The sequence below is a fragment of the Salarias fasciatus genome, chromosome 2 (genome assembly GCF_902148845.1).
Source record: "Salarias fasciatus chromosome 2, fSalaFa1.1, whole genome shotgun sequence".
Classification (NCBI taxonomy): Eukaryota; Metazoa; Chordata; class Actinopteri; order Blenniiformes; family Blenniidae; genus Salarias; species Salarias fasciatus.
Window position 1 is genome coordinate 6,362,729 of NC_043746.1, and position 23,861 is coordinate 6,386,589.

The window sequence follows — 23,861 nt, forward strand, 5'->3', positions numbered from 1 at the left end:
TTTGTCCACTTTCGTCAGTCCGGCTCTGTTTCCTATTGGCTTCCAGCAATTGAGCTAAGCGAACTACGATGCTAACTGCTGGGGGCCAGCCACTGGATGCAGAGACACAAAAAAGGTATTTATGAGCTTATCTCATTTTGTAAATGATAGGGATAGGGCGTGGGTCCAAAATATTCGTAATATTCCTTTAAGCAACAAATCCCGTCATGATTCAATCTCACGAGATCTCACACCCTTAGTTTTTCAGGAGGTTTAAATACATATTTTCATGCAGGTGTTTCTCCAGAGTTTAGAGAACAGAGAATGTTGGACCTATTGATTGAGAGGTGAGAGATTTTGATGGAGACAGTGAAAATGGCCTACTGCCTACAACCTAAGCACCACCAGGAAGACTTCAGAAAAACCAAGCGCTCCCCAGGTGTTCTTCTCTCTTTCTGAAACATGTGCCAGACACTGGCCTTCTGAAGAGTTTGAAGTACTTTCCTTGCTTCCATCTGACCTAATGAGGGAAAACCATGTCGGCCGACCGTTTGTGCGTAAAAATAGAAATCATGTTGCAAAACATCATTAAGGAAGGAGTATTTTAACACAGTTTATGACTCCAGGGCATGCTCTTGAACACCGACAATTAGGAAGGCCAAAGACATCTGGTGTTGTGTGAAGCATTGTGTGTGTGCACAGTCAACGTGTGTGTGAGGGCGTTCATGTGTGGGTCTGAGTTCAGCTTGTGCGGTAAGCAGGATGTCCTGTCCTCCCTGCTGCTATTGTGGAGTGGTCAGCCTGCCAGACGCTACCCCCGAAGACCACTTCCCCTCTGCCAAGTGCCTCCCTCTCAGACTCTGTCAGTCTCACACACACACACACACACACACACACACACACACACACACACACACACACACACAGTCTCGTATTTCTATCCTCATGGGGACCGTCCATTGACTCCCATTCATGTCTAGCCCCTAACCCTGACCCTTACCCTAACCCTAACCCACACCACAACAAAGCCTAACCCTAAAGAAATGTTTTTGCACTTTTACTTTTTTCAGTAACAACAACATGGTCAAGAAAACACTGTTTCTCCTACTTAGGACCGGAAAAAGGTCCCCACAAGGCACGTCGTTTCACGTTTTGCTATCCTTGTGGGGACATTTGGCCCCAACAAGGATAGAAATACGAGAACACACACACACACACACACACACACACACACACACACACACACACACACACACACACACACACACACACACACACACACAGCTTCATGCCAGTCTGGACACAATGGGAAACTGTCCGACACCAACTTGTCACCTGGTTAAAAATAACTAGATATCATTATAGTGCTGTAACAATGGTGTTACAGGACTTTGATCATCCAGAATAGCACTTATGTGTGTTATTCTAAGTCATCGCACACCACAGTTAACGGAGTGTTTAGTCTGTGTGACACTGTCAGGCACTATGAAGACATGACACATCTATTTTAAGCTCAAACTTCTTTTTATGTGACTATTTTTCATCGCTGGTTTGTTGTCAGTTGGTCTGCAGCCAGTCAATTGTTTGGAGCCACTCATCCATTTTCCAGACTTCATACCTCTAAAGACTTGGAATCTGCAGTAATCAAGTTGAAGAATGTAACATGTGTGATCATTAAAAAAACCACAAAACATATTTGACATTGAAATGTGGACAGTTCTATTTTAATTTTTGTAATGATTGATTTGTAGATTAGTTTTTTATTTGTAAAACTCTTTCACACAACCACAGTTTTTTTAGGCTGCATGAAGAGCTGCGTACACAATCCACCCCAAAAAACTGTGCATGAACCACAGTTTCATTGCCTTAAAGCAGCTGTTCCAGACCCTGGTGGGGGTCTGAGGGCTTTGGATGCTCTGAGGCTGTCAGAAACACATTTAACACCTATATTTAAGTTGATGAAATATGCTGATGTATATGAAATACAATTCAGGAAGTCCTGTTGCAACTGTAACAACAGGGCGTTATGTTTGGGCTGGGGGATGAGGACTCCGCCGTCGCTGATGGAGAAACTCATTTCATTGCCAAACTCAGTGAAACTAAATATTCCAGAAAACCAAGAAAGCCTTCAAGGCAAGGGAGTAAGGGAGCATAAACTGAACAGGAGACTAAAACTCAAAAGCACAGAGACATAGAAACAGAGACATGCAGGAGAACACAGATATGAAGACGGACTGACAAGCAGAGCTGAAGAGACAAGAACTTAATAAACCCAGAGCGGCAGGTGACGGCGATCAGCACACTGCACACAGCTGAAAGACATCAGGACAGGACCAGCAATCAAACCAGAGGAGGGCAAGCCAAGGAGCCTGGAACAAGACTCAGAGTTTAACCGCATTTTCACATGGCTGGGTATAAAAACGGATATTTCCCCCTCTGCATTTTCAAAAGAACATGACGCAGAGTAACGAGAAGTGTAAAGCAAATCAGAATCCTGGATACACGTCGCACACACGACGTTGATGATGCTCCTGCCGCATATTGTGACATTAATCTCCATCTCCTCCTGTCTTCATGTAAATTTAGAGACAGTTTTTCAATGTCTTGTAGCGCTGAAGAGAGGGAGACTGAGGCGGAGTGTCAAAAACTGGAGCAAATCTCTTTACTGACATGAATGAATGAAAACCTTACAGCACACGTGAAAAGGTAGTGCAACAACAATAACAGTCCGTGCGGAACCAACCTACGAAACAACGTTCCGTGGGTGAATTATGCCTACCCACTACACAAGCCCCCCCCAGAATTCACCCATAGTCAAAGTCCAGGCTCCGGGGAGGGACAACAGCCCGACCCAGTCGGGTGCGGACAGCGGGGGTGGGAAAGGAGGAGGCGGGCACCCCCGGACAGTCCACCAGGCCACGAGGTAAAGGCCCCGCAGGGGAAACACGGTCCGGGGGGGAACGGGGCAAGGGGGGGCGGCCCCTGCGCGGAGCGCGGGCCAATGGGCCATTTTCACAGCTCCACCACTTCCTGAAAATAGCTGTGCACATTCATTTCCTGTCTTGCGTTATTGGCCAAAATGATTAATCCAGGTGTGTCTTGTTGTAGCAGTCTAAACCAGACACACCTGGATTAATCAGTTTGGCCAATAATGCAAGACAGGAAATGAATGTGCACAGCTATTTTCAGGAAGTGGTGAAGCTGTGAAAATACCCCATTCCAACGGACCAGAAACATCGACGTGGGCCGGTTTAACCCTGTTGATGGACACAGTCTCCTGCCGACCACCAAGGTCCACGATCAGGCTCTTGCTCCCGTGCTGCAGGACCCGAAACGGCCCGTCATAGGGAGGGCGCAGGGGTCCGCAGTGGGCATCATGGCGAACAAACACAAAACCCGCCGAGCGTAGGCTGGAAGGCACGTGGGAAACGGGGGGGCCGTGCCGTGACGTGGGAACAGGAACGAAAGCCTCTGCGGCCTCCAGCAGGGAGGAACGCTGCTTGGCAGCAGACCACGGAGCTGTGGCCTCCGGAATGAAGTCCCCCGGAACGCGCAGCACCTGGCCGTAGACCAACTCTGCAGATGAGGCCTGTAGGTCTTCTTTGGGGGCGGTCCTGAGGCCGAGCATGATCCAGGGCAGCTTGTCCACCCAGTTTCCCTCAGTCAAACTGGCACGCAGGGCGGCCTTCATCGAGCGATGGAACCGCTCGCACAACCCGTTAGCTTGGGGATGGTAGGCGGTCGTGCGGTGCAACCTGACCCCCAGACCATCAGCGACCGCGTTCCAGATCTGCGACGTAAACTGCGTGCCGCGGTCAGATGAGAGGTCAGAAGGGGTCCCGAAGCGGGCGACCCACGCCCCGATGAAAGCCCGGGCCACGTCGGCAGAAGATGTCGAGTCGAGGGGCACGGCTTCCGGCCAGCGGGTCGTTCTGTCCACCATGGTGAGGAGGTAGGTGAAGCCGTGGGACGGGGGCAGGGGTCCCACCAGGTCGATGTTAACGTGGTCGAACCTCCTCTCGGGGACAGTGAACGGCTCCAACGGGGCTTTGGTGTGGCGGTGCACCTTTGCGCGTTGACAGGCCACGCATGAGTCGACCCAAGACCGCACGTCCTTCTTCAGCCCTCTCCAGACGAACTTCAGAGCCACCAGCCTCACCGACGCCTTCCTGCCAGGGTGGGAGAGGCCATGCACCGCCTCGAAAACAGTCCTCCGCCAGCCAATAGGAACCAGCGGTCGCGGCTGGCCAGTAGAGAGGTCGCACCACAACTTAACGCTCGAGTCACCGACCGCGACCTCCTCCAGGCGCAGTCCGGTGTCTGAAACCATGAGGCTCTGAACCTCCCGGTCCGAAGCCTGCTCCGCCCCCATCCGCGCGTAGTCCAGCCCCAAATGCACGGCGCCGACGGCTGCCCTGGAGAGGCAGTCAGCGACCACGTTGGACTTGCCAGAGATGTGACGGATGTCCGTGGTGTACTCCGAGATGAACGACAGCTGGCGCTGTTGGCGGGCGGACCACGGCTCGGCTAGCTTCGACATGGAGAACGTGAGGGGCTTGTGGTCGACGAAAACTGTAAACTCGCGGCCCTCCAGGAAGAAACGAAAGTGGCGGACCGCCAGCCAGACGCCGAGCAGCTCCCTGTCGAACGTGCTGTACTTACGTTCCCGCTGAACCAGCTGACGACTGAAAAAGGCGAGCGGCTCCCAGGCACCATCGACCCACTGCTCCAACACAGCGCCAACAGCGAAGTCAGACGCGTCGGTCGTGAGGGCGATCGGGGCGCCAGGAGACGGGTGGACCAACATGGCGGCCTGGCACAGCGCTGTCTTAGTGTCTTCAAATGCCCTGTCCCTCTCAGCAGTCCAGTCAATGTCCTGGTTGGGGCTTTTGTTCTTCAGGGCCTCGTAAAGCGGGCGCATGACGTGCGCCGCTCAGCGGATGAATCGGTGGTAAAACGTGACCATCCCGAGAAACTCTCGGAGTCCCCGGGCCGAACGTGGGCGGGGAAAGTCTGAAACTGCCTCCACCTTCGACGGGAGGGGGGCGGCTCCGTCCTTCGTGATGAAATGTCCGAGGAACTGGATGGACGGCGCCCCGAAAACACATTTGGCTGGGTTAATGATGAGGCCATGTTGGTCAAGCCTCGTGAACAGGGCCCGGAGGTGCGTCCTGTGCTCCTCCTCCGAGGAGCTGGCGACCAGGATGTCGTCCAGGTATACGAAGACGAAAGGCATGTCCCTCAATACCGAGTCCATCAGCCGCTGGAACGACTGGGCAGCGTTCTTAAGCCCAAACGGCATCCTCAAGAACTCGAACAGTCCAAAAGGCGTCACCACCGCCGTCTTTGGAATGTCCGCGGGGCAAACGGGAACCTGGTGGTACCCCCGCACAAGGTCCACCTTGGAAAACAGCAACTTCCCCGCCAGGTGACCGGAGAAGTCCTGAATGTGGGGGACGGGGTAGCGGTCGGGCGTGGTGGCGTCGTTGAGGCGGCGGTAATCCCCACACGGCCGCCAGCCCCCGTCTGATTTTGGGACCATGTGGAGAGGTGAGGCCCAGGGGCTGTCTGAACGACGAATGATGCCGAGTCGCTCCATGTTGGCAAACTCCAGTTTAGCCGCCACCAACCTCTCCGGATTGAGCCGTCGGGCCCTAGCATGGATAGGGGGGCCCTGCGTCACAATGTGATGTTCCACACCGTGTTTGGTCGCAGCAGCGGAAAAGGTGGGACGAGTCAGGCTGGGGAATTCGCCCAGCAGCCGCTGGTAAGCGTCGCCGTCGGAGAGTGAGCCGGAGAGACCGTCATACGTCCCCTCGTCGCGGACACACGCCAGGGAGGAGAAGGTCAGCGCATCCACCAGCCGCCCGTTCTTGACGTCCACGAGCAGCCCGTGGGTGCATAGGAAATCCGCGCCAAGGAGGGGAAATGAGACGTCGGCTGTAACAAAGTCCCATGAAAAACGCTGGCCGCCGAAGCATAAGTTCACTGACCTCACGCCATAGGTCCGGATGGGGGCGCCATTGGCAGAAGTTAAGGGAGGGCCGTGCGCCCCGCCTGCAGTGTCGTCTGCTGAAGCAGGCAGCATGCTCCTCTGGGCGCCGGTGTCACAGAGGAATCTCAGCCCGGAGAGAGTGTCCCTGATGAAAAGCAGCCGGTTCGTAGGGCCCGCGCTCACGGCCACTACTGAGCGCAGGCCTTGTCGTTTCCCCCCGCACTGAAGCTGCAAGGAGAGCGGCACCTCTTGGCTTTGGCGCCGAAACGTGCGTGAAAATAGCACCAACCAGCGCCGGCGCGGCTGTCGGCGGCTGTGTGTTTCTGACCGGGGGAACCGCTGGTGCCGGGGGGCGTGTAGCTGCGCGTCGGGGCCAGTATGTCAGGGGCGAAACGCTGGGTCGCCAGGAAAAACCGGTCTGCCTCCTCCGCCAGGGCGCGGGGCTCGGTGATGGTCGTATTAGCGAGCGCCGTCTGGACGTGCGGCGGCATGTGTCGCAGAAACAGTTCCATAAAGAGGAAGTTCGGCTCCTCTGCGCCCAGCAGGTTAAGCATGGTCTCCATGAGCTCGGACGGCTTACTGTCCCCCAAGCCCTGGATAGCGAGGAGGCGGCGGGCTCGTTCCGAGTGTGACAGTTCAAAAGTCTTAAGGAGATAAGCTTTGAGACCTGCGTATTTATCCCGGGCGGGGGGAGCCGTGATGAAGGCCACTGCTCTGGCCGCGGTGGAGCTCCCGAGCGCCGACACAACGTGGTAATAACGCGTGGTGTCGTCCGTAATGTCCCGGAGGGCGAACTGAGCCTCCGCCTGCGCGAACCATGTAGCCGCGGATGTCTCCCAAAACTCCGGTAGCTTCAGAACGGTGGCATGTGCCATGCTGCTCTGTTCAAAGTTCTGATCAGTCGCTGAAACTTCAACGGGACTGACGTCGGGGTCACCAGTGTAGCGCTGAAGAGAGGGAGACTGAGGCGGAGTGTCAAAAACTGGAGCAAATCTCTTTACTGACATGAATGAATGAAAACCTTACAGCACACGTGAAAAGGTAGTGCAACAACAATAACAGTCCGTGCGGAACCAACCTACGAAACAACGTTCCGTGGGTGAATTATGCCTACCCACTACAGTCTAAGCATTTTTGCTTGCTTGTAGCTCAATTCACATGTAAACAAGAAGCCCAAACGCATTGAAATATCACCGTTTTTGCTACGTTTAAATGGGTCTTTGGAGTTTCGCAAAAACAAAACACAAGAACCCTGATACAGAAAGCCTTGTAATGAAGGAGCCAACAACCATACATTCTTGAGTTCATTTCCTTTTTTCTTATTTTTTTCAAGAGCATGGTGAAATTTCTTAATCATGACATGAACGCACTGAGACCACATTTACACAATGTTTTCAAATGAAACAGAAAAATTTGGTTGTGTTTTAGGTTTCCGTTTACATTACAACAGTGCAAACAGCCATTGCAAACACAACTTTTTGATAACGACTCTCGATTTCTTCTCCTGTCCATTAGAGTGTTGTTCTCTGCACGTGCTTTAAGTTTTATTACAAAAACAATTATCAGCACCCACTAGTGGGTGAAGACAAGAAAACCACATGTTTTCAGCCATCTCCATGGAAACGGACATCCTTACCTCCGCCAGGAGGTTATGTAATGACATCGGTTTGTTGGTTGGTTGGTTGGTTTGTTAGCAAGATCACGGAAAAAAATAAAGGACAGATTGCAATGAAACTTTGTGGAAAGGTGGGTCTTGGGCTAACTAAGAATCCATTAAATTTTGGTGATGATCCGGATCATCACGAATTTTTTAAAGGATTCTCTATCATTGACCGATAGGGTGTACCGCCCAGTGGAACTTTAGTTTTAGTTCCTAGTCGGACCTGTTTCACGGACGGAACAGTCGCGCAGCAGCAAGACAAAATCGCCACAAGTTGGCTTCTCTTCAAAACTTGATCAGAGCTTTGTAAGTGATTTCACCCTATGTTGGACTGTTCGTTTCCTTTGTTATGCATCTCTGCATGTCCATCATTGTGTTGTTTTTTTATTGCTGAGTTCCGTTAGGGTGACGACTTTCATTTGACCAGTGTAGTACTGTATCTATCCAGCAGAGGGCCTCAGTACTACGTCTTAAATTGATGACAGGCTTTGTTTACATTTATTTACTGATAAATATATATGGTGTTCTTATTGTTGTTGGTGACTGATTTCACCTGTGGCGGAGGTCTGCGCTCTCTGAGTGCCAAATTCTAGTTTTCAAAATGTTTCCATGAAAACACAAAACTTTTCTGAAACACAAAAACAATATGTTGTTGCCAGTGGATGGACTGAGCGCCTTGCATGGCAGCCGCCTCCACTAGTGTGTGAATGTGTGTGTGAATGGGTGAATGTGATAATGCAGTGTAAAGCGCTTTGGGCTCTGTCAATGCAGTGTAAAAGCGCTATATACGTGTAGACCGTTTACCATTTACCATTTGCTTGAAATGTGTAAATAGTCCCTGGATTACAAATCCTCGTCTTTATTGCTTCTTGGCTTCAAAGATATAAAGACCTACTACATTGTTTCATATCACTGACGAGGTAAATCCTTCAGAAATACTCTGACGGTAGCTTTATATTGATCAGACATTTACTTTTGAGTATCAGATGCAGATTGCTTGGTTAGTATTGTTTTTTTTAATCAAGTTAGAACAAACAAGAGAGAAATTATCAGACGATGTGAACAGCACAGAACTGTATGCAACAGGAAATGACAACATAATAACAGTGAAAATTTGATTATGACAGAACATTTATCTGTAGCATTTTTTTAAGACAATTTAATAAACAAAATAAAGTAAATGGGGACATATGAGCATATGTGAATAAGAGAGAAATAACATCAGTTTACAGATTCAGGGTAGAAGTTTTTGCAAATCTTTACAGGCTTTATAGATGGGAACGTAGGGTGTCTGTAGGTAAATTTGTGTTTGTGAAAGAAGAATTTTGCATCGAGGAAAATAAAATTAATAAAACATTCAAACTCAGCTTCGTTGAGTGAGATGCTACTTCAATCCAGACGTTTTTTGGATATTTAACAATTAAATGAGAAATTTTCTGTATGGATAGATAGATAGATAGATAGATAGATAGATAGATAGATAAACTCCTCTCCTCCCTCTGCTGCCCAGTCGAGGGGCCATTGTCTCTTTTCCTGTGAGCGCGCGCGCGCACGCACCGGGCGTGCAGGCGCGGCTCGTGCTCTCTTCCCAGCGGACGGACGGAGCGACTGGATTAACTCACTCTCTCACTCACTCTCTCACTGACCGGCTCTCCGCCCGGTGTTTCATTCGGTTAGGAGCGTGAAACGGGACATCAGCGGAACCTGGAGTGAGTGTGAGTGTGTGTGTGAGTGTGTGAGTGTGTGTGTGTGTGTGTGTGTGTGTGTTTGTGTGTGTGTGTGTGTGTGAGGACCGGTGTGGAGGTGTAGTTGTGTGGCCGCGCGCACCGGGAGGAGAGCTGTCACCTCCATCCAGCTGCGGTGAGTATGACCCGCTCTGCTCGGTACCGGCACCGGCACCGGGACAAACTGAAGCTGGGGCTGAACTGAAGCAGCTGTTTTCTACTGGAATCGACGCTGAGGAAAAGCTGCTTGTGATGTTTCCTGTCGTTAACAAGTGTTTTCAGCTCATCAGCACATTTTCTGCATGGAAAAGGCTGAATTGTGTTCATCACACAGCAACGGCGTCTGAAAAATAGATTAAAGTCTACATTTCTGACTTTGGTTTGCTCTCGGAGTGGGAAAAAGTCCTGAAGATTTGAGCTTTAACATTACTTTTATTTTACTGTTACTACATGCAGTGTTACATTGGACTCAGTTTACCTGACATTCAAATCACATTTTTACAATTGAACAAAAAAAAAAAAAAACATAGTAAACAAATGTCGACTCAAAACATGAATTTACTTTAATTAATCACATTATTCTCTCCAACATCACTGTGTGTGAATTTGTGAATGTTGCTAACATCTGTCCATCTTCCGTGATGCTTCATCCACTCAGGATGTCTGCTGCCTGTTGATTATGAGCGCACCGGTCTATCCTATTATCAGTGTCAGGTCATCGAATCAGTGGCAGAGACATCTCTCTTCATAGAATAATGAACTCAGTAAATATTTTTCGACAGCTTTTTTGCGATTATTGTTGTAGGAATGGGTCTATAAGTTTTCATGTAGCTGAATCTTGACCTGTTTACTTCTTCAGTAGATGAGTAATCATGCCTCTATTCGTGGCCGTGGTGGTGATTTGTTGCATGATTAGATTTTTACACTGAACAGGAAGTTTCCTCAGTCTGGAGCAGCGGAGATGTCCTCTTTCAGAGCTGCGTGTCTGTTTGTCCTCCACCTTCAGCCCTCCCTGCCCTCTTTCTCCGAGCATGTGAGAGAAAGGAACAGCTGGACGTGCGAGGCGAGCCTGAACCTGATCCGTCCAGATCAGCGGGTCCCAGAGGCCCTGTTCGGTCACTGCTGGGATCGGCCGCGGGGGGAAACCCTGGAACGGTGCAGCTGTCCGTGTGTGTGGATTTCACACACAAACACACAGACAGACACACGGGACTGCAATCCCCTGGACGGGACTTTCTAGTAATCCACGGCCCGCGTCCATGTGTCGGCGCTCCAGCTCTCTTTTAACTTTCAGATTTAACGTCCTATAGATCCGACTCCCCGCAGAAACAACACCAGCTGAATATGGAGCGGGCGCCGTCGGGGGTCCTGGGCCTGAGCCACGGTACACAGAGCCATGCAGTGCGTGGGTGTGCATCTGTGTGCGTCTGTGTGCGTCTGTGTGCGTCTGTGTGCGAGGACTGGCACTGCAGGAACTGCTTCCCTCCAGTTTATTCGAGACTTTTGCATGTGTGGGTCTGTTTGGGGCCGATCGGCACAGTGAGGGCATTGTTAGGTAGGCGTGTGAAAACGCTGTAAAGATGTCACACTGCAGCTGGCACAGGACACAACTGATGGACTGCTCACACACACATACACACACACACACGCACAGGGTTGCCTTTTATGTGTGTGTTTGTTGAAAAGACAGCGATTCTTATCCAGAGGCTCTCTGATTTTTGTGCCTGCTCGGAATCTCTCTGTCAGATCAGTTGTGTAACATGATGAAGCCTTGTTAGCTCGTTAAATCGGAGCCGGTCGGGACTGCACACCCATGGAGTCTGAAGACAGGGAGATTTTAGATAGGCGGGCGGTCAAAATCAATACAGATAAAAAGCGGCTCAACTCCTCCTACATTTCCAGTGTCAAGAGAAATCATCGTTCAAGCGACTCCCAGAGGCTCCACATCCTTCAGCGTCTTGTCTCTCATCTCGAGGTGACATAAGCCCTATAATTTGATATTTATCAGTTTAAAAAAACCTCTGTCGATATCCACAGGAGACATTACACTTCATGTTCCTTGTGACTAAAAAAAAATGTTTTGACTTGTCAGGATTCAGTCTGATACTTTTAAATGTTTAGGATCTTTGTGGTTTTAATTTCACCTAACTGAACGTATTGAATTACTGTTTGCTCAACTTGCCAGTGTCTTTAAAGTTTCACAGGAAAGATGCAGTGTGAATGTTGACCTGTGCAAAAAGTTCATGTTTAATGTCCACCTTTGTTTGTGGAGTTTATCACAGTCAAACTCGGATCTCAGAACAGTCGGTATGACTGTGACTGTGTAGGAGTCACTTCTGCAACACAGTGTTGTTTACTGTGGCTGTGTAATGTCAAGAGAGACGAACTAACATTTGTCAAAAAGTTACCATGATCGATGTAAATAAAGACTTCTAAATATATTGCAGATTTAAAGTTATCACAGAATCTACTTGTGCAATATACATATCACAAAACATTGACTGAACTGTGATAAATTATGTTTCCATACACTTTGCTTTCATGCTCTGCAAATTCAGATTCATTTTTATTAGGAATAAAACAGAAAAGTGCTCTGAATTTGGGGTGTACTCGTTAAAATTATGCAATTAAATCAATTTTAAAAAGGTTAAATGTTCTGATATAGTGCAACAAGGTGGTGTGGAGGTTTTACACTCTTAGGATCCCTTCTGGGTTTGGAAATTCTCTGTGGAGTCTGCATGTTCTACATGAGCATTGGTTATTTCCAGGTATTCTGATCTCTGCTCCAGTCTTCAGATGTGCTTATTGCACATTTCTGGTGATGTGAGCTGCATCTGCTTTGGATGCCAGTGGTAAAGTCAGAGAAACGTGTCTTAAATATCCCAGGGGAGAAATGCAGAGATCTGTGATTTCTTTTCAGACATCTGACTGGTCTGAATGTTGTGCTTAACGTCTCTTCCTTTGATCTGGACTGGATCCAAACAGTCAAACTGTGGAGTTCACTGTTGTGGATCAGACAGAAAATACCTTTAAAAAACTCAAACCCGGCAGTATAGCAGCTTTACGCTGATGTAATAGGAATCATGATTGAACCTTCCTCTGGCCATCATTTCTCACTGTTATTTGCAGCATCATTTGAGATAACTGAATCGAATTTGACTATTATATGACAAAATTAGGTATTGTTTTCCATTTCAGTATCACTTGTTTTCATCTGTTGAGCTATCTGTCTTCTACATCTCATCCAAACCAGGACTGCTGGCCTGGGACCTTCACTTATATTCAAGAATAAATAAACACCGGCTCCTAATTCCAATTTCAGCACATGTTGTTTTGAGATGTCTTCAACTCGTTTCTGAGTTTTGTATGAAAGTGGAACAAGTCATAATTCACACGCAGGCATCTGCCAAGCGATTGTCCCCAACAAGAATGGTGACGATATCTAAGACGAATATCAGTTTGGACGAGTGAGATTTTGTTTTCAGCGCGGAAGAATTGAGTTCTGGGCTCTCAGTGTAACGGCTACGTGTGAAAACAGCTCGCTGTACACACAGCGGGAGATAAGAGAGCTGGAGCGCTACACACACACACACACACACACACACACATGCTACACACTCCCAGCAGGCCGGTTCCTGTTCTGACATCACTCATCTCTTCATGTAAACAGAGGGAAAACACATTGTAATCCACAATGTGGGATTACTGTAACTGCTAATGTTTGACAAAACTATTGTGCCTTGAGCCGAGCGGAGCTCAGTAATGGTGGGAGCAGCTCTCTCACGGCTTTTCCTTCCAGCCAGCATGCCCCGTTGCTTTCTCCTTCCAGCTGGAGTTAAGCCATTGGTTCTTTCCAGTGTTTTCTTGGCCGGCGGAGGGTTTTATTGAGCTGTTTAACTCTGCTTCATGAATAAATTAGCAGTTTCTGTTCATGTCCAGTCCAGCTTCTTCTTCGTAGAGTTTGATCGTGTTTTGAAGATTTTTACAGGCGACCTTCATCCTATTCAGGAGCGTACATGTTTGTTTCCCCGTCCGCAGCTTTTATAGAGGAAGTGTCTGAGTGCGTCTTCCGTTTCTCTCGGCAGGAGGACCGTCCCGGCCCCGCAGCCTCGCATCCTGACCGTCCCCGCTTCCATTTGTGTCCACAATGAGTTGGAGGGGGTTTGACTGCTTGGTTCCCTGCTGACACCTTCGATCCCCAGATATCCGCCGACCCCCCCCCCCCCCCCCCCCCCCCCCTCCTTCTTCCTGACGGCTTTTGTGCGCCCTCGTCCCGCGGACGCCGTCTCGCTGTCCGAGCTGTCACCATGGCCAGTCTGGTTATAAACGAGACCGGAATGGAGAACTGTGGGATCGACGACTCCTTCAAGTACAACCTGTACTCGGTGGTCTACAGCGTGGTCTTCGTCTTGGGCCTGATCACCAACTGCGCGGCCCTCTTCGTCTTCTGCTTCCGGATGAAGATGCGGAACGAGACCACCATGTTTATGACTAACTTAGCGTTATCGGACTTGGTGTTCGTCTTCACGCTGCCCTTCAAGGTCTTCTACAACGTCAACCGCCACTGGCCCTTTGGAGACGGCCTGTGCAAGGTGTCGGGAACGGCCTTCATCACCAACATCTACGGCAGCATGCTCTTCCTCACCTGCATCAGCGTGGACCGCTTCCTGGCCATAGTCTACCCCTTCCGCTCGCGCTCCATCCGCACGCGCAGGAACGCGGCGCTGGTGTGCGCCGCCGTGTGGCTGACCATCGTGGGCGGAGGGATCTCCGTGACCTTCTTCTCCACCATCAACAGCAGGCACAGAGCCACCACCTGCTTCGAGGGCTTCTCCAAGAGCACCTGGAGGACCTACTTGTCCAAGATCACCATCTTCATCGAGGTGAAGTGAGACCGTCGCTGCTCCGTCACACTCGCTTTCCGTTTTTTTGACTTCAATGCATTTTTGTGTATGCTTTTTATTTTCAGATTGTGGGCTTCCTCTTCCCCCTCCTTGCCAACTTGGTGTGTTCCTCGCTGGTGCTGCGGACGCTCCGCCGCCCGGTGACCGTCGGTCACGGCTGCGACAGCAAGAAACGGGTCCTGCGGATGATCCTGGTTCATTTGGGGATCTTCATCATCTGCTTTGTCCCCTATAACTCCATCCTCTTCGTGTACGCGCTGGTGCGAACCCAGGCCCTGGCGAACTGTGCGGTGGAGCGCTTTGCCCGGATGCTTTACCCCGTCACCCTGTGCCTGGCCACCCTGAACTGCTGCCTGGATCCGGTGGTCTACTACTTCACGTCCGAGAGCTTCCAGAAGAGCCTGACCCTGGGGGCCAAAGGGTCTGGGTCCCGGCCCGAGAGCATTCCCCGCAGCGACACGGAGACTCAGGACACGGCAAACACTCTCCCCAGAGACACACACGCCGCAGCCAGCAACGGCAAAGACACGACGATATCAGAGAGCCGATTCTGACTCGGTGGGCAAGAAAAGACTTAAAGAAGGACGAGGCGGGTGCAGCAGGAATCCTGAACTTGAAAAATAAAGCAATCAGCTGTTTTTGCCCTGGAAGTGGCAAACACATAGCTCACCAGATTAGTTAAGTCCTGAGGTAAGTCCCGGGGTATGGCCTGGGCTTTGTGGATTAATCCAGCAGCGGAGAACAAGAGGAATGTATCTGTGTTTGTTGTAAGAGAAGACGACGGGGACCAGAGACTCCGCCACACACGGACATGTGTAACAGTCCAGAGACACGCCGAGCCCCTCAGAGAGGCTCCAACACACCGTCACTCAGGCTTAACACACACACACACACACACACACACAGATTTCCATCAACACTGTTAAAAATATTGCTGTTAAGTCCTTTTGTAAGAAGAATTTCTTAAGTTCTGTTGTTCACAGTGCATTATATCATGTTAGATGTTATTATTATTATGATACCGTCCATTGTGCTGAAACCTATTGTTACTCCTGTTTAACAGAGCAACAAGTTGATCTTTTGAATTAAATTTGTCCCCAGTTGAATTCTGAGGCCACTAAATGTCTGATTTGAATTGCAATGATCGCTGTGTTTATTAATTCTTTCCCCCGTCCCGCTGCCCGGCCCCTCGGCCGACCCTCCTCCGAGCTTCCCTTTGTGAGAAAACCGCCGGCCTGAAGTGGTGGAGGAGTTTTTCTGCAGGAGTTTGTCTTCGCGTTCGCCCTGCAGCCAGACTGAGCTCGCCCTCGGCGTACAGGGCAGCTCTGATTTAGTCCAGGACCTTGGCCTGTGTGCTGTGTCACAGGCCAACTGCTTATTATGACTGGAGCAATGGTCCATTGTTTGCCTCTGAATGAGCTCTCTCTGTCTTAATCTGGCCTGAGACTGCAGATCTGCTCAAAGTCTCTTACACCCCACAATGTGCACACGCTCCAAAGTACGGATGAACATTGTTGACTATTTACCCAAAAATGATCGTCTTATATTTCTTGAAGCACCAAACAGTGAGTCAGCAGAAGTTTGGGTGATGCCCCGTTTGCATGGACGTTGAATACTGAAGCACAGAGAGCAGCGTTTGGGTCACTGTTTCTCCTGCTGCCTCATTCTTACTTCATTCCTGGTTGCATGCACACTACAGGGCCTTGCAAGAAAATGTAAATTATTGTTCTGCCTGAGTTGTTATTCACAGCGTTCATGCAAATTGTTTACTCATTCTTTTGCAGAGAAATGCGTAGTTTTGACATCTGTGGCTTTAGCGGGGAACGTAATCGAACGTCAGTCACTCTGGCAGCGGTAGTGTAGAGATCACAGCGAACGTGCGCCGATGCAGTCTTCCTGCCGGGCCTCTCGAGTTGGGCGTCTCATGTGAGTGTTTGTGTTTTGCAGCAGGAGCAGAGAGTTGATGGACTGATATCAGAGGTCAAGGGTCGCACTGAAGTGGACAGAAGGGCAGGAAGTCAAAAGGGGGGGGGGTGGGCGGGGGGTGGAGCACTGCTCTTCAGCGGCTCAGGTGGTGTCAGAAGGGTCAAATCATGAAAAAAAAAATCAAACAAGTGGATCACGTGATCTGCTGTAGAGACTCCAGAAGGAAGCGGTGGCCTTCTCTGCCATCTAGTGGTCAAGAACGGGAACAAAAACACTTGACTGAAAAGACAGAAAAGACTCTTCGTGTGAGGACTTGAAGTTTTCAGCACGTCTGGTGTGGGTTAGTGTGGGTTTCACCCAGAGATCCGCAGTCAGACCCAGCCGATCTGAAGAGGCTGCTTGCGTGACTCAGAGAAGACTCGTCTTCTCGGGGCGTGAACTCATTCGATGTGAAAGTAACAGGATGGATGGAGCGAGCCTTCACCGGTTCACCTTAGCAGCTGTGGTTTTCTATTTGTAGTGCAAGTGAAAACATTTCTGGGTTTGCAGATCAGGGTGGAAAAAAAACACTTAGAAAACACAAGCCGTAAAGAATCCACTCAGACGGAAATCTGCCTGCTTTAAGCTTCAGGAGTGAAAGAGTGACCTTGACATTTTACAAGAGAATTTTTTTTTTCTTTTTTTTAATGATTAGTACCAAAAAGGAAGTGTGACAAGCGAGAGAGGAAGCACTGCAGGACTTTATATGTGGTAACCGTTACAATATTTCAGGGTACAAACTGAGGCAACATTCACACTGTACATTGACTATGTCTGGATATGTTTGTGTTTATTACTTGTGAGGGAAAAAAAACAAGTGGATTTTTATATCTTGAAGATTCTCAGATCAGTAACTAGCACCTGTTGACTGTGTTTGTCTGTTTTGTGTTCCACTGCTGACGCTAAACTGGTTTTAACCACACCGAACCCGGGTACAGTGACCTGTTTATGGTTTTGGTTCTGTTGCCAGGGACTGAATGACGTAGCAAACGGCAGAAAAACACACACACACACACACACACACACACACACACACACACACACACACACGCACGAGAGAGAGCAGAGCTTCCTCTTTCTCTCGTCACCATGCCTGAGGAAAGCCGCGAGCTTCAGACCAGCCTCCGCTTGAATTCACCGCCTCATGCAGCGACGCGTCGCTGGCGGTTTCACGCTGGTGTCTCAGTCATGCACACATAGACAGGCTGCTCTGGCTGCTGCCTGGAATGATTTGTATCACAGTGGGAGGAAGCATCTGAGCAGGAGAGTGAAACCACTGGACCATGAGGCTGCTGGTCATCCAGGTCTGACCTCTGCCCTCCGTCTGCAGCGATCGCTCAGGAGGGAAGTTCAACAAAAGCAAGGTAACGACTGAGTTGGTGTTTACAGAAAGAACATCTGCGACGCTGTCACGGCTCCGCTTTGCAGTCACAGTCATGTTTCATATTTTGCTGACGATGGGAATTTGCAGTTGTGTAAAACTTCGACACGTGTTGCTGAAGTCATACTGAATTTTATTCATGTTAAGAAGTTAAAATCAATCATGATGCAAACCCTTTTGGATCAGTTCAGTATTTCTTCATGTGTGTTACAACATATAAGTGCAGCAATGTTGATTCAAATTGCTTTGAAATGTTTTTAGTAATATAACTCATTTTATTTATAAGTTTTGGCAACTGTTGTTTAGTTTATTCACCAGTCTCAGCCCTGTGTAAACACCCCTAAACATGCAAGCATTTCACAGGAGGGAGCCTGTTTACTGTCTGCAAAATTCCCGTAAAGCAGAAAAAAAAAAAAAGTAAAATCTGTGAACGGCTGCTCTGTTCCCCTGTGTGGCCAGCTGAGGAAGGGTGTGGGCCCGTCTCGATGGCAGAAGGAAGGGTGATGCTTGGATGATAAGCGGAGTCAATCCTCTGCTCTTTCTTTCACACATTTCCTGCCGCAGTCTTTTGCAATGTCAGAGCTGTTACAGCGTCTGTCGCGTCTGCTGCCCGACGGGACGGTCCAGCATGGCGTCCAGCAAGATCTGTGCTTCGTTCAGTCTGTTCCTCTTCAGCACAGCACCTCATAGAAGTGAATTAATATCAGTTTGAATTAAGACCATAATAGAAGAGTTTCAGTGGATCTAAATTAGCCTGAAAAATGTAGCTTTATCAAAAAAAACAAACAAAACATCCAAAAGAAACACCTGAGTGTCTCCTCAATGACGTTTGATTTTGAGTCGAATAATGTTCATTTTATCTACAGATTTTATTCTCTGAGTTCTTTTGCAGCTAGAATCAACCTGCAAAGTTTGCAACGGCTGTCACCGAAAAGAAAAGAAAGGAAACACCTCAGGCCACTTTTAAGAATAGATGCTATCAGATGTGCTGAAGCTGCAGGTGGCAGAGGAAGCGTCATGTCTGTTTCAAAGTGATGTTGAGTTTAAAAGTGATCCAGCCAACACATTTAGAAACGAGCCAGCAGAGTCGGTGCGTGGGACGGAGAATAAAAACACCGGGAAAGAGGGATTTCAGGGGAGTCAGTGACTGCAACACTGTAAATGCTCCTAAAAACTTTGTTCAAGCCGAGGAGTCAGGTGTGTAGTGTGAATCCTGGAGTGGCTCATTGCTCCTGTGTTTATCCAGCCCAGCGCTGAGGACGCTGCAGCCACTTGTATTTCACACCGCACTGTAAAGTTCACCCAGGTCAGGTCAGCAGTCCTTTACAGGACGAACACACACGCTCACCACGTGTCTAAACACAATTCACTGTCCTGGATTGAGTCCAAAAAGAAACGGTCCAGTTCCAGGAATTCGTTCTCTCCACGGTCACGATCACGTTCTTTGTTACAGGATCGTGGGTTTGTGTGTCTGTGTGTGTTTTGTGTACAAACAGCTCGTAGAGATGAAACTGAAAATTTGCTCTCGGTGTTTTTAGCTCGACAAACTGCTGCTTTCAATTATAAATATAAACTTCCCGTTTTGGCTTTTAATCCAGCGAGACGGGAAGTCTTTCAAAATTAGACATCATGCATGACTGCTGGGCTAACCTTGTCTGGTGGGAAAGAGCATGTGAAACCATCAAACCTCCATATTATCAGCTGAGTTTCAGCCTGTGAAGACTGTAAATTCCACCTGCAGGTACCAGAGAAACTGGACATGCATGGGAACTGTAGTTACTCTGTCATCAATCTGCTGTTAACTTCTTTTTTAGGTGTTTTAAGGTAAAATATGAAGGACTGATCAAAGGATAAAAATGTCTCTGGAGACTTCGGACAAGTCGGTGCTCAACTCGTCAGGATGTGGCCACGACATGAGGAGCTGGGAGGAGAGCATGGACAAGATGTACACCTACTTCTACCTGCTGGTCTTCGTCCCCGGGCTGCTGCTGAACACCACGGCCCTCTGGGTCCTCTGCAGACACATCAGGTCTCAGACACAGAAACCCACAGGGCGTTCACACTACGGCTGGATCTCACTCTCTCTCGTTTTCTTTTTTCTCATTCAACAGTAAGAAAACCAAAGCCGTGATCTTCATGATAAACCTGGCGCTCGCTGATCTGGCCCACATCCTCTCGCTGCCTCTCAGAATTTATTATTACTTCTCCCACACGTGGCCTTTCGGACACGGAGTCTGCTTGTTCTGCTTCTACCTGAAGTACTTGAACATGTATGCGGCCATCGTGTTCTTGGTAAGCAAGACGTTCACTGGAATTTAACTACAATCGATAAATGTGTGCTCATCTCTATCTATAGGTTAACTCAGGGCAAACAGGAAGTCCTCTCAACAGTTGTAGTTCCTGTGTCTACAAATACACGAAACCATTGACTATAAACAAAGACTGAACAAATCACCCAAAAAAAGGAGAGTCAGAAAAGGCTTTTGAAAGAGTGAGAGGTAAACCTGAGGTAAACCACACCTCAGCCTGTTAAAGCTTCTGGTTTTTTGAAAAATAAAATTCCCACACTGGGGCACTATTGGCTCGTCCACAAGGTGTCTCTTATTGTGCTATATGCACAAGATTTCATACAAAAAAAAAAAGAGGTATGTTGTTATATTTAATCTGCAGTTTCAGTGTTTTTCCACCGCTTGAGCAGCTCTTTACATTACTGATCACATTCACCCATTCATGCACACCTTCACACACCTGTGGACGCGCAGCCAAGCAGTGCTGGCCCAGGACTGCTGGGTGAAGTTATCCCAAACACCAGCAGAGTCCTGCTGGTGTTTGGGATAACTTCTCTGGCACCCCCCAGGGAAAACCCACTCCACACTGAAAACCTTTCATTTAAATCATGAAGAAGAAAAATGATGTGAATACATCCCTTTTTTCAAACTGTCAGTTATGAAGATCTGAACACAAATGTGGTGTTGAAATGTGTATTTTGGCAGAGTTTTAGCCAAATGTGATTAAAAAAATAGTGGTGATTTGAATGTAAACCTAAAACCTAAACCATACATAAAACAGATCCTATGATCTATTTTCCTGTAACATTCTTGTAAAGAGAATTCAGTGTTTCCCTTTTGACCGTCTTCTGCACAACTTTATGAAGATGTGCTAATTTCTCTGTAGAGAGCTGTCTGCTGACTTCAAAACCCAGTGTGTTCCGTTGTACTGTACCACGGACCACATACTTTTCTTTGGTGCAAAAACAACTTTCAAAATATCTTAAAGTCGCAGCTTCCGATGAGATATTGCACAACATTTCACAGATATTGTTAAATCCAGCTGTCGGTCAGATGCATTTTCCGAGCTTGATTTGAAAGAATAATTCTGACAGACAGACATTACAGCGTTGCAGCTGTCTGAGCGGCTGTGGTGTCCACCGTCATGTCTCCTGCGGCCTCGCTGTGTGTGAGACACTGTGTGAGACACATCGATGTGGCTGATGACTGTCGCGCTCCTGCCGTTTGCAGATGTGCATCAGTGTGCAGCGGTGCGTCTTCCTGCTGAAGCCCTTCTCTGCGCGGCGGTGGAGGCGTCGCTATGACCTGGCCATCAGCGCGTTGGTGTGGGTGGTGGTGGGCGTGGCCTGCTCGCCCTTCATCCTGATGAGGAGCAGCGACGCTGACCTCAGTGTGCAGGCTCACTCCAACACGTCGCTCCCTGAGGAGGCTGCTTCTACCCATCAGACCTCAGGTTTCCCCGCTGCCCCTCTGGCTACCAGTCCCTCTCCGACCCAGGCCAAAAGTTCCAGCTGTTTCAAAGACCTGCCCATGCGCCACCTGTCTCCCTCTCTGGCGGCCACCATGATAACGCTCGCCGAGCTGTTTGGCTTCTTGATCCCTTTGGCCTGCGTCGGCTACAGCTCCTTCCGCATCGCCCGGTCCCTCCACCAGAGACGGGACGAGCAGATTTCCTCGTCTCTCAGCCCCCCGTCGCACCGGCGGCTGCAGTCGGTGTCCTCCGCCTGTCAGGGGGAGAAGGAGCAGTCCGGCGGCGAGAAGCGGCGCGCCCTGCGGATGGTGCTGGCCTGCACGGCTCTCTTCCTGTTCTGCTTCGGCCCGTACCACATCAGCTTCATGCTCTACCTGATGGTGTCGCAGGGCATGGTGTCGCACTGCGCCACCACGCTGGCCGTGCGCCGCTTTCACCCCATATCCCTGTGCCTGTCCAACCTGAGCTGCATCCTCAATCCCCTCCTCTACTACTTCCTGACGGCGGAGTTCAGGATGCACCTGACCAAGCGGACCCAGTCCTTCTCCTCCGTCCTGTCGTCGCCCGTCACCTCCCCGACGCACTGGCTCATGCAGCAGCGACTCATGAGCACGGAGAGCAGCTGCTCAGAGCGAGAGCAGCTTTAGTTCCTTTAGAGAATGGAAACAGGGAGAAACTGGATCCTGACGAGCCAGAAAACAAGCTGACAAAAGTCCAAAGCCTCACAGGCCGGAGCTGGACAGGCGGAGGGCTGGACGACCGCTCCAGCCAAGAGCTGAAACTGCGGGGACGATGTTGAGAAACTGTCAAGACTGGTAGCAGTGATCCACATAAAACAATACTCAATGAAAGCTCGCTGCGTTCTTATGGGCAAAGTAGTGAAAACACACTTTTTCAGAATGTTTTCATGCTAGTTTACATCAAAGCAAAGAGGAAAAATGTAGAAAATAGAGTTGCCATTATTTTCATGTTGATATTTTACTGGTTTGTCTCAGTAGAGGCTTACTCAGGCTCCAGGACTCAAATGAGATTAAAACTCCAACTTTCCAGAGAGATTATTACTCTGCATTATCCTCATTCTGACTCATTTCAACTTTTTGGGTGTGGACTCAACACCATATCTGAAACTCTGTTTGTTTTCTGAAATGCAGTTCCAGGAAAATGTTGTTTTTAATCTGTGCACCTGCCCGTCAGGATTTGTATGTCGAAAGTGTTATTTTCATGACATGGACCATTACCTTTTTTCACTTTTGAAGGTGGCATTATCAAGCAAATCTCGTGCAAATAGAAAAGAGTAGTATTTATTTTCATAATTTAAATTAGGTTAAACGAGATTAGTTTCCAGTGATTTGAACCTTGTTCTGGAGGCACTTATGAAGGCAGTATCAGTTAAAATGTGATCCTCAGCACTTTATATGTGCTTTTCATTAAGCTGAAATTTTTTGAGACAAGTTGTTTTCAGGAAATTTAAGTCCAGTAATATTTATCCGCCAGTTCACTGTACAAGTGTCCATTTAAAGCTGCTTATTTTCCCCAGTGAGAGGATGATAGCTGGATATGATTCCTTTTCTCTCTATATCATCTTTGTAATTGTCTGAAAACCCATAACTCGGACAGAGAGGGAGCAAAACATTAAAAATCCACATTTCAAATTCTCCAAGAATGTCAAAACATTTTCAGGTGGCTCCTCAGAAAGCCGACTGAAATGAAACCGAGAGGCGCGCCAATAAAAGCCTTCCTCTAAATTGTCCCTCGGTGGGAATGTGTGTGTGTGTGTGTGTGTGTGTGTGTGTGTGTGTGTGTGTGTGTGTGTGTGTGTGTGATGGTTCAGAGTGGATCCTGCTGACTGGTGTGTGTTCCAGCAGCCGGCGACCCTGTCAAATAGAAGATGGACAGATTCTAGAAAAACCTGCAGTTAACTCGTGAACATGCAGTGAGAGAAATATGTTCAGTAAAATGTATAGTTTTGATACTTTTGTTTGCAAAAGACTGCACATTATAGAATAAAGAAAATAATTTAAAAAAAAAAAGCTCTAGGAAATGCACGGGAAAGGTCACTGCCTCGAGCTTTCAGGGACAAAAATCTGTGTTTTTAGTTTATTTGTTGAGGTTTTTAAGACTCTGTATTTCCTTTCATTGGATGTCAAATGGTGCTCGGACTCCGTCTTTTGTCCTTTAGTCTACTTTTGATGTTCTCTTGTACTCTCACATCTTTTTTAAGCTAAATGTTAAAAACAGGCGAACATGTCGTCCACCGGACAAAGTCTCCTTTATTAAAATGCCTTGTTTCATTAAAGATCAGACGTGTTGCAAACGAAGAGTTTCACTGCCATGTACACATCCCGCCATGTCTGATTTACTGCAAATAAAAGCTGCGCTAACCGTCAGATCTGAGGTGTGTGTGCTGCTGTCTGTGGTGTGTGTGTGTGTGTGTGTGTGTGAGTGTGTGTGATGTGCAGCGTGCAGGAGGTGTCATCTGTGCGACAGGCCACGA

The 23,861-nt window shown here is 48.5% G+C and overlaps 2 protein-coding genes across 3 annotated transcripts; both read left to right on the forward strand.

Annotated features, from left to right (window-relative positions):
* Window positions 1-9,206: 9,206 nt before the first annotated feature.
* On the forward strand, window positions 9,207-15,399 carry lpar4 (lysophosphatidic acid receptor 4). Of its 2 annotated transcripts, XM_030114756.1 has the most exons (3): window positions 9,207-9,494; window positions 13,444-14,241; window positions 14,328-15,399. In XM_030114756.1, exons 2-3 carry the CDS (start codon window positions 13,666-13,668, stop codon window positions 14,814-14,816), a joined length of 1,065 nt encoding a protein of 354 aa, XP_029970616.1. In that variant the 5' UTR covers window positions 9,207-9,494; window positions 13,444-13,665; the 3' UTR covers window positions 14,817-15,399. The 2 variants fall into 2 exon arrangements, with proteins under 2 accessions (XP_029970616.1, XP_029970624.1); XM_030114764.1 differs by lacking the exon at window positions 9,207-9,494 and having other exon boundaries at window positions 13,320-14,241.
* A 1,931-nt stretch (window positions 15,400-17,330) lies between these two features.
* p2ry10 (P2Y receptor family member 10) lies at window positions 17,331-23,756 on the forward strand. The gene is made up of 4 exons (XM_030116098.1): window positions 17,331-17,591; window positions 19,423-19,637; window positions 19,720-19,900; window positions 21,127-23,756. The coding sequence occupies exons 2-4, from the start codon at window positions 19,465-19,467 to the stop codon at window positions 22,012-22,014; spliced, it is 1,242 nt and encodes a 413-aa protein (XP_029971958.1). The 5' UTR covers window positions 17,331-17,591; window positions 19,423-19,464; the 3' UTR covers window positions 22,015-23,756.
* Window positions 23,757-23,861: the final 105 nt, after the last annotated feature.

Excerpts from the sequence above, each read along its gene's own strand:
- lpar4 (XM_030114756.1), top strand. The coding sequence starts at position 13,666 with ATGGCCAGTCTGGTTATAAACGAGACCGGAATGGAGAACTGTGGGATC. Across the intron at positions 14,242-14,327 it reads AGATCACCATCTTCATCGAG|ATTGTGGGCTTCCTCTTCCC; the intron begins GTGAAGTGAGAC and ends TTTTATTTTCAG.
- p2ry10 (XM_030116098.1), top strand. The coding sequence starts at position 19,465 with ATGTCTCTGGAGACTTCGGACAAGTCGGTGCTCAACTCGTCAGGATGT. Across the intron at positions 19,638-19,719 it reads GTCCTCTGCAGACACATCAG|TAAGAAAACCAAAGCCGTGA; the intron begins GTCTCAGACACA and ends CTCATTCAACAG. Across the intron at positions 19,901-21,126 it reads ATGCGGCCATCGTGTTCTTG|ATGTGCATCAGTGTGCAGCG; the intron begins GTAAGCAAGACG and ends TGCCGTTTGCAG.